This window comes from Stigmatopora argus, chromosome 4, assembly GCF_051989625.1.
Source record: "Stigmatopora argus isolate UIUO_Sarg chromosome 4, RoL_Sarg_1.0, whole genome shotgun sequence".
Classification (NCBI taxonomy): Eukaryota; Metazoa; Chordata; class Actinopteri; order Syngnathiformes; family Syngnathidae; genus Stigmatopora; species Stigmatopora argus.
This window is the reverse complement of record NC_135390.1, coordinates 6289829-6305201: the sequence shown is the minus strand read 5'-3', so window position 1 is coordinate 6305201 and position 15373 is coordinate 6289829. Positions and strand designations below refer to the sequence as shown.

General features: G+C 39.1%; 1 protein-coding gene across 1 annotated transcript in view; it reads left to right on the top strand.

Moving 5' to 3' along the window:
- Nucleotides 1–12051, top strand: part of me1 (malic enzyme 1, NADP(+)-dependent, cytosolic) — a 61250-nt gene extending 49199 nt beyond the window's left edge. Inside the window, exons 8-15 of the mRNA XM_077598559.1 lie at nucleotides 7224–7333; nucleotides 7917–8014; nucleotides 8338–8451; nucleotides 9156–9261; nucleotides 10284–10426; nucleotides 10518–10691; nucleotides 11291–11389; nucleotides 11484–12051. Coding sequence (XP_077454685.1) covers nucleotides 7224–7333; nucleotides 7917–8014; nucleotides 8338–8451; nucleotides 9156–9261; nucleotides 10284–10426; nucleotides 10518–10691; nucleotides 11291–11389; nucleotides 11484–11657 — 1018 coding nt within the window. The 3' untranslated portion in view covers nucleotides 11658–12051. The remainder of the gene's footprint in view (nucleotides 1–7223; nucleotides 7334–7916; nucleotides 8015–8337; nucleotides 8452–9155; nucleotides 9262–10283; nucleotides 10427–10517; nucleotides 10692–11290; nucleotides 11390–11483) is intronic.
- Nucleotides 12052–15373: the final 3322 nt, after the last annotated feature.

The window sequence follows — 15373 nt, the reverse complement described above, 5'->3', positions numbered from 1 at the left end:
CAGAGATTCTTCCTGAAAAGTAGCCAGATTGGTGGAAACTGAATAATTACAGGCTGAGAGACTGGGTGATTATAGCTCTAAGGGTTTATAAGTAATATACATGTTTATTTTTCTGACAAACACAAAAAGCACGGACTCCATGACCGGTACTCCCATTTTGCCATAGCAGCAATATATGGATTTTGAAACCAATGTTGAAAGATAACTTTGACTTTTAATACAATCATACTGGAACTTTTCCACTGAATGGCACACAAATATCAAGCGGCATCTACGTAGCAGTTGTCACACCCATCCCAAAGTAGCTTCAAGACTGAGTGAGGCCTTAATAAATCCACAAACCCCCTCTCTTTCTCCCAGGGGCCAATAACTCCTAGCACCATTCAGTTGTTAAAACCCTTCCCTCATCACAAAAGCATTCTTTCCTACTTTCGCCATTCCACCTTTTCACCAGCAATTGGTCTTTCTTTGTACTTGTACTTTAGCCTCTCCCACCTGGCAGTTGGAAAAGTAGTTGATTTTCAGAGTCATTCAAGCTAAACAGCTAAGTAACTATCCAATCTGATTGATCTAAATGCACAATATCAATCAACTTAGTAACTTCAGCAATGCTGTTTAGTGTAGAAGATTGATTGCCATTCAAATATCTGAAATCTTTCATCAACAATAATGTCATAACATCAGGTTTACTTTTTGTTCTTGATTTAGGTTAGATGTAACTGATCATTGTGCTGATACAGCACATAATTTGGGTGAAAGAATGACTTTAACTGTGGGTAGGAAATAGAGTAAAGTGCACCATTTCACGTGCTTGATCACAAAAGTCACAAAATTCTGGTTTTACACTGCCAGTGTTGAAAAAATAAAAGCATTTGCTTCGGTATGTACTCTATGAATGAGCTACAAAGTGCGTGTTAGGCAAAACAACCCCAGGGCCGGATCGAATTCCACTAGCCATTATTTTGACACCTTGGGGATAGCCGATTCCCCTACATGACTTATTAAGAATAAACGGTAAAAAAAAATGAATGAAAAATAAGTGCCTGCAAGATTGTGACAAATACAAAACCTCTGACAGTGATCTGCCTCATATTTCATCATGCCCCATTGGGTTCAACTATACTAAATATAAGTGACACTGGAAGACTTTTGCTTCACAGGGAATCGAAACACATGCGCATTCATTTTTCAGGTTAAATGGCATGCAAATTGCAGCATGAACTTGGAGGATTGCACTCAAACAGAAAAATGAATGAATACAAAAACTCGGGCGGCCAGCGGGTGAGTAGTTAGCGCGTCGGCTTCACAGTTCTGGGGTCCCTGGTTCAAATTCAAGTCGGTCCACCTGTGTGGAGTTTGCATGTTCTCCCCGGGCCTGTGTGGGTGTCCTCTGGGTACTCCAGTTTCCTCTCATATTCCAAAGACATGCATGGTAGGCTGGTTGGACACTCTAAATTGCCACTAGGTGAGTGTGAGCGTAAATGGTTGTCTGTCTACTCGTGCCAGAAAGTCATCTGGCATAGGCTCCAGCACCCCCCACAACCCTTGGAAGGATAAAGCGGTTCAGAAAATGAATGAATGAATACAAAAAAGTCGAGAATCTTGACTTGTTCTTCAACATATAGTCACCAACTAGCTCATTTTAAAGAACTTGTGGACACACAAAAAAGGTATTAAAAAACTGCTCAGATAAAGACAAAACTAAACGAGGTTATGCTGTGCAACATCTTTAAGAAGGTTTTGTTAAAATTGTAGCCATTTCAACTCGAACAAATAGAATGAGGACTTTCCCACCTGGCTACTTAACACACTCTTGACATGGAACTGGACACACATATTAAACTTCAGTCCATAAATCTGCTGGTGTTCTGCAATCTTTTTTTCTTTTTATAGCAGCCACAAACTCAGACTGGGTAAAGTCAAATTGCAGTGTAAGTGAACACTTGGGCTCTAGTCAGCAGGAGGAAAAAATGGTTTTGTAATGTGTGGGATTTACAGATCTTTTCTTTTTTACTGGTGATGGAAATATTTGCAGTCGTTGGATGAAGTATGGATTGCAATAGAAAAGCTTTTTTTACTTGGGTTTATATAAAAATGCGATGAATCCACAATGCATACAGTTGGTCTGGCCTCATTAGTTCTACAGTAGAAGCGTTTGCATCACAGTTGAAACTGAGTTAAATACATTTATTTCCTTTCAATTTTGCAATGCAGGAACTAGTTTTGACTAATTAATATCAACTTATACAGTTTTTTTCTCAGTTAACCATTGGCAAATCTTGAGTATATAGGATTCAATTTGAAAGTCAATACAATTATTGCGTGTGCGGTCGATTGGTCGCCGGTCTTTTGGTCGCCCGGACCGCGACAACAGGTGACCAAAAGACCGGCGACAAAACAAGGTAAAACAACACGCTCTACGCATCAATAAAAGCCAACAATGGCCATGAGCAGTTTCACTGAGCCGACTTGTGAGTGTATAAGTCTTATACTATAAGAGTTTGTATGTACATGCGTTGTCCCTTTAAGAAGCTATGTCAGTCAGGGTCTTAACAAGTTCTCCAACAAAAAACAATAAAAGTCTGGGAAATTTGGAGCTTTTCTTTAGCCGAATAATTACTAAGGCATTAAGTATGATTAAATAGTAATTCGCAATTTGTATTTAGGGAATTTGAGCAACGATTTAAATGGTAATTATTAATAACCTTCCGGGCGACCAAAAGACCGGCGACCAAAAGACCGGCGACCAAAAGATCGGCGACCAAAAGACCGGCGACCAATTGACCGTGTACCCAATTATTGTTGTGGAGTTAAATAGGCAACACGTCTTGCATACACTTAACACACGCGCACAGACAGACAACTATAAAAACCCAAACACTCCCTCTATCTTCATTGGCAAACTCTAACACCAAGAAGATTCTAAACTGGGATGATTTTGTCTTTTTCTTCAATTCCAAAACCTCATAAGTAATCTATGGTTAGATGATGTCTGTTTTTCTGTCTATCATCATATTTTTGTTGAAGTGCCTACGATTTTAAACCCTCTCATTTCATCCTAAAAAAAGATGATACTCCTCCATTTGACAACTAAACAGCATAATCTGTTCTTTTAACTCAATCAGGAGAAGAGTTGCCCCTTCTGTTACAGCTGACCATTTTATATTCGGTAACCCTGATGTGTGTGTGTGTGTCTGTGTGTGTGTGCATGTTTGTGTGTGTGTGAACTTTGATGACCTTGCCAATAGGAAGCCACAACCGCAAAAGGTCAGCGCCCTCAGTTGCTTCTCTTCATTTCCTACCAGCCCCAATGCAGTTTATAGCACCCTTCTTTGTCCCATTATTCGTTGTCTTCATGCAGTCTACGTGCAGTGCTTTTTGAGCTGCTCCTTGCTTGATAAAAAACAGATTTTCTCTACAGCACGACTGCTGTGTTGGCAGCCAAGCGCTCAATCCCGGAATTAGGCATCAAATTCTTGTAGTGCTGCAGAAAGAGAAAAACCAATGGCACTCTCTTTAAGACATTTCCCTTTTCACAGAAAACTGAAGGAAAAATAGCATAATATGACAGACAGAAGAAAAATATTTCCTTTCTAGGGGATGATGACAAAAAAAGATTTCACCTCCATGTTTGCATGACAGCATTGCAGGTGTGTAGTGAATTTTGGTGGCAGCTGGCTCTGTTTGCATGACCCGTCCCAATTTCCTCTCTTTCTCACACACTCACTGAAACATGAGCCCTGCTGTTTTATCCTGTCCTCTTGTACCCTCTGTGTTTTTCGACTACATTTCAGGAGAGTGAAAAGAGTTTATGTTTTGTTTGCTCAATCCACACATTTATTTTGGGAAAAAATCTTAATGATATATCATCATAATTAATCCAGTCACATTCAAATGTATGTTTGCTATGGGTGACACTAAGGAATTGCCTGGATTTCTGCATCAATTGTTATAATGGGATGGTGACCTAAGACACAACATTCATTCATTCATCTTCTGAAATGCCTTTACCAGCTAACTACGGGTAGTAGGCAGGGTAAACCCTGAATCGGTGGCCAGCCAATCGCAGGGAACAAAGAAGTGGACAACCATTCATGCTCACACTCACACCTAGGGCAAATTTAGAGTGTTCAACCAGCTTACCCTGCATGTGGGAGGTAGAAGAAACTTTAAGCATTTAGGCCAGGGATGGGCATTACATAGATCGGGATCTACCAGTAGATTGCCAAGGAACTATTCATAGATCGTACGACAATATCATTTTGATCACTACCCTCTGTTGGTTTCCTTAGCTAAGACTTATGAATTTATTAGCATGTCAGCAGTAAATTTTATTGTGAATCGAGAGTAGATTTTCAGCTTTGTTCCCTGCCACTGCCATACATGTTGATAGAGTCTAATGCGGGGTATATCAACATAAATTATTGCTTTGTCGGTGGTCTGCAAAACAGGTAGATCATGGAAGGTTAACTCCTAGAAAAGTAGATCTTGGAGGAATTGATTTAGGTCAACAGCATAACTCAGATTTATATGATTGAACATCTAACATGACACAGAAAAACCACATCACCCCGTGATCAGTAGAATAGAAAGGAACCAATTGCCCTATGTACTATGTGCAGATATTTGGAGCTTGACAGATGCACTCAAAAATGCTATGTTTAGTTATTATGGCCACTGAATGAACTGATTATTTTGTAATCGAGTTAGCATCACATTGATTCTAACTGTAGAACCCACTCAACGACATTTGTTGTTATTGTGAAGTCATACAATACCACAGGTCTCTTTTGTGTTTGACTTTAGATTTTCCAACACCATACCTGTCAACCTCGGCCAATTGCTCCCCTTTTTAATGATTGCAATTCCCCCTATTCAAATGATAATAAACCATACAAATGTAACACGGCACATATTTACTCACATAGGGCACACTTAAAGGTCTAAAATTGTCCCTAAAGTGTAGCTAGTACACAATCACTTGGTGATTGTATAGATATCGCTGTATAACGCTGACCACTTGACTATCTGAGTACATTGCTTGCTCACGCGCTATATATATATATATATATATATATATATATATATATATATATATATATATATATATATATATATATATATATATATATATATATATATATATATATATATAATTTTTTAAAGTATGTTTTTTGTAAAACCAATCTTATTTTACATATTTCGGCTCTAATCCGGATCGTCTCGGTCACTTGTAGCAGACAAAATAATATTGTCATGCTTTATGCATGATATGCGCATCCGCCTTTTCACTATATATATATATATATATATATATATATATATATATATATATATATATATATATATATATATATACATACATATATATATATATATATATATATATATATATATATATATAGTGAAAAGGCGGATGCGCATATCATGCATAAAGCATGACAATATTATTTTGTCTCTAATCCGGATCGTCTCGGTCACTTGTAGCAGACAAAATAATATTGTCATGCTTTATGCATGATATGCGCATCCGCCTTTTCACTATATATATATATATATATATATATATATATATATATATATATATATATATATATATATATATATATATAGTGAAAAGGCGGATGCGCATATCATGCATAAAGCATGACAATATTATTTTGTCTGCTACAAGTGACCGAGACGATCCGGATTAGAGCCGAAATATGTAAAATAAGATTGGTTTTACAAAAAACATACTTTAAAAAATTACAATACAAAAGTTGTTATTCAGCGTACACAATTTGAACTGATCAAAAAACCTATAAAATACAGGAAAATGTATAAGTTGACAGGTATGGGACAGAGTCATTGGAGTGACACGTTCATCCAGTTCATTCTATCCGTCCCCCTTGTTACACCATACTTTTAGCAGTCTTTGTAAACATTCTGTAAATTCCTTCACAGAAGGACCATCTGGTGAAAGTCATGGGAACTTGGCATTCTCAACTAAATATCACTCTGAAATCTAATTTAACGGCTCATAATGCTGAGTTTATTTTTACTGTATAACATCTACTATTTGCACTGGCTCCCATGTTGCAATATCAAATATTTTTAATTACACATCTCGCTAAGCAACCTGGTTAACACTGCTAGTGAGGAAGAGCACTTTGTGGCCTTTGTCTTGGTTCTTTTATTCTTTTTTGTCATCCTTTTCTTCTCACCTTTGACCTCTCTTCGTAAGTCATCGTCAGGGAAGCAGGCATCATTTTTTTTATTCAGCTTCCATTCCACACATCATTGCAAGCCTTACAATGTAAAAATTGCGGGGGTTGCTGTAGCCTATACCAGCTGACTTTGGCCGAAAGGCAGACTACACCCAAGACTGGTTGCCAGTCAGCCATAGGCCACACAGAGAGACAGACGACCATTCACACTCACAATCATACCACCCCCAGACGAGTGAACCTCTACACCAGGAGCCGAGAACCTTTTTAACAGAAAGAGCCATAGCAGTTCATATTTTCAAATGTTATTCCTTGAGAGCCACACTCAGAATTTAAAAGTAAAAATAAAAATGTGGGCCTTTTTCTAGTCATTTCATCACTTTTAAAGTACAAAAATCCCTGAATTCTTTCAACAGTGTTACGCTCTTGCTAATAAATGAGTATCAATGGGAGTATGCATGCAGAAGAGTCTAATGAAAAAATATATATAATTAAAAAGGTGCTAGAGGTCATGTCGGTGCTTCAGTGCCGATGTGACGTTCTTATTGGTGTGTTCGTGACTCAGCTCTCTCACCAACAGTTTCCATATTTTACCTCAGAGGTGAGTGGAGAGCCATATGCACCCATCAAAAGAGCCAAATATGGCTCCCGAGCCATAGTCCTGGTCTACACTATCAGTTGGCTCGCCGGCATTAGTTTGTAATTCAAAATGCTGGCCATTGTATTGTAGTTTTGATTGATTAAGTGTTTTTTTAAACACAATTTCATTTGACCTGATGTGAATTTTTTTAAGGATGCCTTGCATATTCATAAACCGAGCATTACATCGTGAGCGTCAACGCGGTCATTTAGCACTCAAAACTGTGGTGTAGAGTGCCCTCCTCTGGATTTAATTGAAACAGCACTTTCTGCATGCGCTTTACTGTGAAACCTTGGTTGTTTTTTCCCATCCATTGTTTCTTTAAAACAATATTTTTCCACAAAATATTTAAGCTCTCTCCGTCTTGTTTACAGGTATGGATTGGAATGTCTGATTCAATTTGAAGACTTTGCAAACGTAAATGCTTTCCGCCTGCTCGGCAAGTACAGAGATATGTATTGCACATTCAACGATGACATCCAAGGTAACTGGGAAAATTGCCAAAATTCTGCATCCTCACCTTTTTTGAGTCTACTTAATTTGGTCCATTCTCATCTTTGTAGGATGTATACACATTTTCTTTTTCATCTACTCTATAAAATCCCAAGTGCACACTTCATTCAGGTGCACTTCCATAGCTTCCTTTAATAGAACTAAAACATGTCAGACATTGCTCATTTTCCCCTTTCAATTTGAATAGTACTCAATTTTGGTTACTCACGAGGTGTGTTGCATTTTAAATATATATAACGGTTGGTCTATTTAGAAACAACTATGAATGCTCTGCTAAAAAAATAAAAAGAAGAAATAAACAAATATGGCAGTGTCCCCTCTATGTATTCGCTTTTAAGTATTTTTTAAGGCAACATTAAAGTCTTTAAGTGTTTTGGAGCAGTTTGTTGACAATCCTGAACAGCATGTAACATGAAAATGATGAATAGATGGCCTCATCACTGCATAGGTCAACCTGCACTAATTTTACATACTGCTAATATATAGTTTGACTGCAGGTGATGTATTTCCCTCATATATTTAATTGAATGGTTTTCCCCTGTAATTTCTTCCAGGCACTGCTGCAGTGGCAGTTGCCGGTCTTTTAGCAGCCCTCCGCATCACCGGGGGCAAAATGTGTGACCACACAATCGTGTTCCAAGGTGCAGGGGAGGTAAGTGTGGCATATACAAATGAGAATACTATTCCTTTTTTTAAATTAAAGTCCCATAGAAATCTGTTAAAGTAATAACAGGATAAGGATTTGTTTATTTTCCAAGATCTGCAAAGAGTAAAAATGGTGGCCTTATTTTCAATTGGCATATACTCCACTGTGTACACTTCTTTTTGAAATTGTGCTTGACAAACAAGTCAAATAAGGGTTTGTTTGATTGTATTCATTTGTCAATCAATATTCAGCTCTCTTTACCTTTACAGTATTATGAAATGTTAAAATCTCACTGTTAAATTTATCCTTCACTGTCATGTTTGTACCAGGCAGCAATGGGAATTGCTGAGCTTATTACATTGGCCATGGTGAAAGAAGGCCTTTCTGAGGAAGACAGTTTAAAGAAGATCTGGATGGTTGATTCCAAGGGCCTAATTGTCAAGGTGTCTTTATTGAAATACATAAATCCTGAAAAAATACTCCCCTACACTTGCCTGTTTAGCCTTTGCATTTTCTTCCTCTTCTGACACGTTTTTCTCTACTTCCAAATTCTAAAGTGAAAGAAATGTAGTCAACTTTTAATTCAATGTTACTTGCGTAGAATTCCCCATCTTTCTGACTGGGCATCAGTATGTGTTTTGATATGTGCGACCCACAAGCAATGTTCCTTCTAATTTTTCATATGTCCAGGCAATAAGACAACCTCCCTGAGCACACTGAGGACCAGTGAGAGCAACATCATAAATGCTGACTATAGGCAGACACCAGTAACACCAGTTTTATTTTGTGTGTTCCATATGTCTGCTGTGCGTGGAGAACACGAGAGTAGTGCACAATTGGGCACGTGCGCATCTTAGAGGGAACATTGCCCACAAGCAGTACAGAAAATGAATGAAACTTTATGTATTCCTCCGGACCTATATTGCTTCATTTTATCTACAATCACAAATGTTTGCAAGCATATTAAAATTCAAATAGTTTAAATGATTTAAGTACCAACACCACCATCAAGCTGAAACAGTTATTTGCATTTTTCAATAGGATGTAAAGCCTTTTTCAAAGGTAAAATATTAGCAAGCAATAACTTCCATTCTGTGAATCACCCATCGTTACTTTCCTCTTCTTTGTCATTCTAAACATTTCTAAGGGTCGAGATCACCTGACTTATGAAAAGGAAAGGTTTGCGCACGAGCACCCCCAGATGTCGAACCTGGAGGATGTGGTTCATGAACTGAAACCTACAGCTTTAATTGGTAAACATGACAATTGTTGTATAAAGTATGTCAAATGCGCAAGCTAAGATGAAATAGGAAATGTGGCGCTAAAACTGCTTATGATTTTGGATATGATGCCTTCCATCTAATCTTTAAAGAGCCCCTCCAGACTTAATGGTCTGCTTCAATTTACTAGCAGAAACATTTGACATATTCACACCTGCACTGTCTGGTCCGGACTAAAATAAAAAGGTTGTGGTACACACCATTTGGGCAAATGTAGATACAAACCAGCAAACTGTGGTGCGGAGCAAACAGCTGGTCCGAGACCTCGACGGAAAGGTGGTCTCTGTTCACTTCCAAGCAAACTGTCATGCCATTTGCTATTAGTGGGTGCAAACCAGTTCTGAAAACAGACTTTTTGCACATCAAAGTCTTCTGTAGCCATATATATATATATATATATATATATATATATATATATATATATATATATATATATATATATATATATATATATATATATGTGCGACCCACAAGCAATGTAATATATATATTTGGTATGCGTATTTCAGCTGTGTACTATACAGTCACTAGGTATGCAACTCGACGGCAAAAAACAGACCTTCAGGCTGCCAGGAAACGAGGTCCCGAGTACTAATACATTTATTTTTCATTGTTGCACAAGAAGGCCGCGACTTCGGTTATTCCAAAAAAGAGAGTTTTATAATAACAGCTGTGAAAACAGCTATTTCGTTTTTCAGGAAGGATTGCAGCCAAAAGAAATACTACTAAAGGAAAAGAATAGACAACTGGGGAGGAATAAATCGAGTTTAACGGAACTAATATTAGAATTGAGGCTGTATATGTCAGACAGATCTTTCACTTTGCCTTCCAGAATTGCTAAGATAGCAGTAAAGACCAAGTTACACTAAATTTATTTACCAGAAAATACCTTAATGGCTCAAATTTATACTCAAGTAAAGCGTGCCTCTTTTTTGGAAGTTCAAAATGTCTTTTTTTTTATCCCTCTGTATTGTTTGTCACTATCTGTCTTTCAGGTGTGGCCGCCATTCCTGGCGCCTTCACAGAGAATATCATCAGGGACATGGCATCTTTCAACCAATACCCTATAATCTTTGCTCTCAGCAACCCGACCAGTAAAGCCGAATGCACCGCAGAGCAATGTTACACATTTACAGAGGTATTGTGGAAACATATCAAAGCCTGCCTTTTATTTTAGATCGAAAATACACGTGCAGTAGTTCAATGACAATACTGGCCTTGCACTGCAGGGAAGGGGCATCTTTGCAAGTGGCAGTCCATTCGATCCTGTCACCTTACCGGACGGGAGGACCTTGTATCCTGGTCAAGGAAACAATGCGTACATCTTCCCCGGTGTAGGCCTTGGCGTCACCGCCTGCGGTATTCCACACATCACTGAAGATATTTTTCTTACTGCAGCAGAGGTAGCATTGACATTTGACTCTAGCCACTACTGTATCCATTCATCAATCCATTTCTTCCGTTATAATGACCAGCACATATACACTGAATAATAGCCGCACCTATATACTAACCTCACCAATACGGGATGAATAAAGTTATCCAATCCAATCCAATCCAATGCAGCCTCTAATATAGTATCTGACGAAAACAACATACATGAAATAAATATTTTCAAGCAGCAACTATATGTACCTAATTGATACATTGCTGAAATGCAAATTTTTGTTTAAAGATAAGTGGTAGGATTGTGCACAGGCTGAGAACAATGAAGTTGTCGGAAGAATCTTTTTCTATCGCGTAGTCGGCAAGATTTTTAATATATTATATGTGTATGTATATGTATGCGTATATGTATGCGTATATGTATGCGTATATGTATGTGTATGCATATGCGTATATATTTTGAGCTATTTTAGAGAAACCACACCAGTTTACTCGAGACAGCAAGCGCCATAACAATTCCACTCCACAATAAAAGGACAATGTACTTATCATAGGCATGATGGTTTGTGTCTATTGCGGATTATTCTGATGTTAATGTATCTTTACTGTACAAAAGGCTCTTGCTGATCAAGTGACAGAAAAGGACCTGTCTGAGGGAAGGCTGTACCCACCTCTCAGCTCCATCAGGGAGGTCTCTCTCGAACTTGCTGTCAAGGTAACATTTTGGCTCTTGTATAGCATGATGATTTTTATTTTGATATGTGACCAATGTTTATCGGTTCTTCACATCTGAAACCCATGTGTTACAGATAATAGAATATGCTTATAAGTGCGGTATTGCCACCGCTCGCCCAGAGCCCTCAGACAAAGCAGCGTACGTGCACTCGCTAGTTTTCTCGACTGACTACGATGACTATGTACGCACTGTGGACTCGAACTGCTGGCCTGCAGATAGCATTACACTCCAGGCATGCAAACTTTGACAACGTGAGTCTTAAAGGGGTTCAAACAACTGTCGTAGAAACATAAGCAGTATAGAATGTATTCTTATTGCACTGTATTTGTGTGTATATGCATATGCGTATCAATAAAAGAACCAGTGGTCTTCTGATTCTGCTTGAATAAGGTGCAGGATCTAAAGGGCATTACGTTCTCCACTAGGTTTCTGGTAGTTTATTTTAGAAGATTTAGGTAAAAGGTGTTTATGTAAGTTGAACAGATGTTTATTTTTCTTTTCTTCAGAATTTTGCTGAAACACAGTACGTATTGTCACGTTCCAGAGTGCAACACGTATCAAAGAAATGCACTGGTATTGTAAAAATGTATTGTGATATTAGTTTTGATGGAGTTGGATGACACCAACTTTTTGATGTTGATTTTTTTGGGGTGTGGTGGGGGTTGGGAGGGTGGTCGAGGGGGCTAAATATCTTACTTATTGTTGTTGTTTTTGCCTGAACCTTACTGTTATATTAAAACATTTTAATTGTCTTAAATGTGAAGTTTTAGACCACAATGTTTGAAAATTTGCCGACCCTTTTAATAGAAGAATTTAATTGTGGTGATTTATTTCCTCCTGTAGACCAATATCTGAAATAGCAATGAAATGCAATAAATCTTACTACCCAAAAGGACTTGAAGGTCACAAAAACTCATCTGTCATCTCATTTTCTGAACCGCTTTATCCTCATTAGGGTCGCGGGGGATGCTGGAGCCTATCCCAGCTGACTCCAGGCCAGAGGCGGGGGACACCCTGAATCGGTGGCCAGCTGATCGCAGGGCACAAGGAGACGGACAACCATGCACACTCACACCCATATCTAGGGGCAACTTAGAGTGTCCAATCAGCCTACCGTGCATGTTTTTGAATGTGGGAGGAAACCGGAGAACCCGGAGGAAACCCACGCAGGCACAGGGAGAACATGCAAACTCCACACAGGTGGACGTGACCTAGATTTGAACCCCGGAGCCTAGAGCTGTGAGGCCAACGCGCAAACCACTCGCCCCACCAGGCCACTCAAGTAAGTGCTATTGACGATAGATGACTAATCCATTTTGCCTGGGATAGGCTGACAGCGAAAGGACTCCCAATCAAAATGTGTTGGCTTCATGCAAAATTATCACTTTCAGTCATTCACTCACATCCCAGCAGATAGTGTGTTGAACTTCTATTCTTTCCAAATGTTTTTTTAATAATACCCGAGATGCTGAGGATTTAAGAAAGGCAATTTTATGCTGTGTTCATAAAAAAAAGTATCTTGTGCTGTCATAGTCTTTGTAGCTTTTGCCTGAACTTTTTAAACCTGCCAAAGTAATAGAGGGAAGGGTCCTACTAAATTGCAGGTGTATAATGTTTAAAATTTGTTAAATCCGTGTTTTGGCCAGGGGTGGGCAAACTATTCCACACTAAAGAGGAAACCTTTCCACAAATCTGGTATCTTAGAAGTGCAATCAGTGGATTGCAGTCAGGTGCTTCTTGTTTTAGCAGAAAACCCCATTGGTTAAACTGTCTGTGCTGGATTGGTTTGAACAAAATCCTGCACCCACAGCGGCCCACCCCTGCCTTAGACTGTGATTAGTAATTTTATTTTCCACTAGGGTTTCCCACATTCCTCCTCTTTGAGTTTAAAATTTTCTTTGATTTGAAGTCATTCCTTCATTTTCAACATGCTAATCCTGGTCAGGGGGATGCTCGAGCTTATCCCTGCTGACAGGTGAAAAGGAGACTACATCCTAAACCGCCATAGCGCGGAAATCAATCCCATGTTGCCTGCATTAAAGTCAAACGAGTGAACAATTACACCATCAAGTAATTGCCCATTTTTGCCAAATTGTCATATCAGCACAAAAAAGTTTTTAATCCAGTTTTGGGTGAAAAACAACACTGTTGCCTTGACTCATTGATGGCCTGTTATGGTTGGGCTGTACACACTTAACTTGAAGGTAAAAGCTCAAGTTGATTAAAGTAGCTCAAATCACCAATTGTGCAAATGTTAATGCAAGTTTTCTATCTCAAAGTGCTTCAAGTCTGAGTTCAGAGTTACACCCAGAATTTATTGAGTTTTTTATGTGGAATGGACCTGTGGTGGCACACATGGTGGGTGTACAGCCAGTGAGTGACAAAGGAAGCTGTGAAAGCTCAAGTTGATTAAAGTAGCTCAAATCACCCATTGTGCAAACATTAATGCGAGTTTTTCTATCTCAAAGTGGTTCAAGTCTGAGTTCAGAGTTAGACCCAGAATGTATTGAGTTTTTTTATGTGGAATGGACCTGTGGTGGCACATGGTGGGTGTACAGCCAGTGACAAAGGAAGCTGTGATGCTAGTTTGTCGGGTTTAAAGTAAATATGATTTGACGTTAGTAAATCGATGCCCAATCAGACAGTCAGGACCAGAGGCATTGGCTGGCCCACTGGCCATTCCAGTATGGAATCAATATGGAGGCAACTAAACCAGTCAGTATTCAGTGTTCAGCGTCTCGCCTAAGGCTGATCCACTCACTTTACTTGCTTGTCTCTCCCTTCAAATAGACCAAAAGTGCCCTGGGCACCAACTGCTCTCACATGTGGATCGATATGTCTCAATGTCAACACCATCCCCTGTGCATGCATTAACCATCATCAGTAAGCGGCGTATTGGTATTGTATTCTCCCAAAAGTTTTGAGATGCTTATATTTAACTCGTTTCCCTGATGATGAGTTCAACTCAACTGGTTTAAGGAAACCAATGACAACAATTCATTTAGCTTTAATAAAGTTAGCTCAACAAACTCAATTATTGCCTTTTAAATGATTCCAGCCCGGCGGCTGAGTGGTTAGCGCATTGACGTCACAGTAGAGGACCTGGGTTCAAATTCAGGTCGGTCCACCTGTGTGGAATTTGCATGTTTGCTCCAGCACCCCCCACGACCCTAGTGAGGATAAAGCGGTTCAGAAAATGAGATGAATGAGTATTTGATTGCAAATGACTTTATTTATTTATTTGATAAAATGCCTTCCACTAGTATAGTGCTTTTCAAAAAACTGATTTTGTATTTATTTTTCCTTTGCGTTACTCAAAGCTCTTTAAAACATTTTTGAACTGCTGATAACACAAGCAACAGGAACAATCGAGGGATGGTATTTTAAATGGGGACACTAAAATTGTCACAAGGTCAGAGAGTTGAACTTACAACCTTTGAATTGCGAGACCGCCAGTCTATGCAAATGTTTTGCATACATTAACATGCACCATCTCAGCTCATCAGAAAGGCACGGCTCAGGTGTTAGAGTGCTTGTCTTACAACTAGAAGGTTGTTGGGATAACCCTCAGCTGCGTAATTAGTTCTGGAATATAAACAGAAATCTGGGTGAATACTTGTTTTTATCCTGTGATTGCCTGGCAACCAGTTTGGGGTATTTCCCTACTAGGCTCCAGCTCGTTCTATTTTGAATTAACTGGGACCTCCAAATTCATTCATTCATCTTCCGTACTGCACATCCTCGCAAGAGTTTCTGGAGCATATCCCAGTTGACTTTGGGCGAAAGGCAGACTACACCCTAGACAACCATTCTCATTCACAATCACACTACCACCAAGCGGGAAACGATCTCAAGCTTGCCCGCACCGAAGTCGAGGGTTAACCACTAGACCACCTGTGTCAAAGTGGCGGCCCGGGGGCCAAATCTGGCCCGCCGCATCATTTTGTGTGGCCCAGGAAAGTA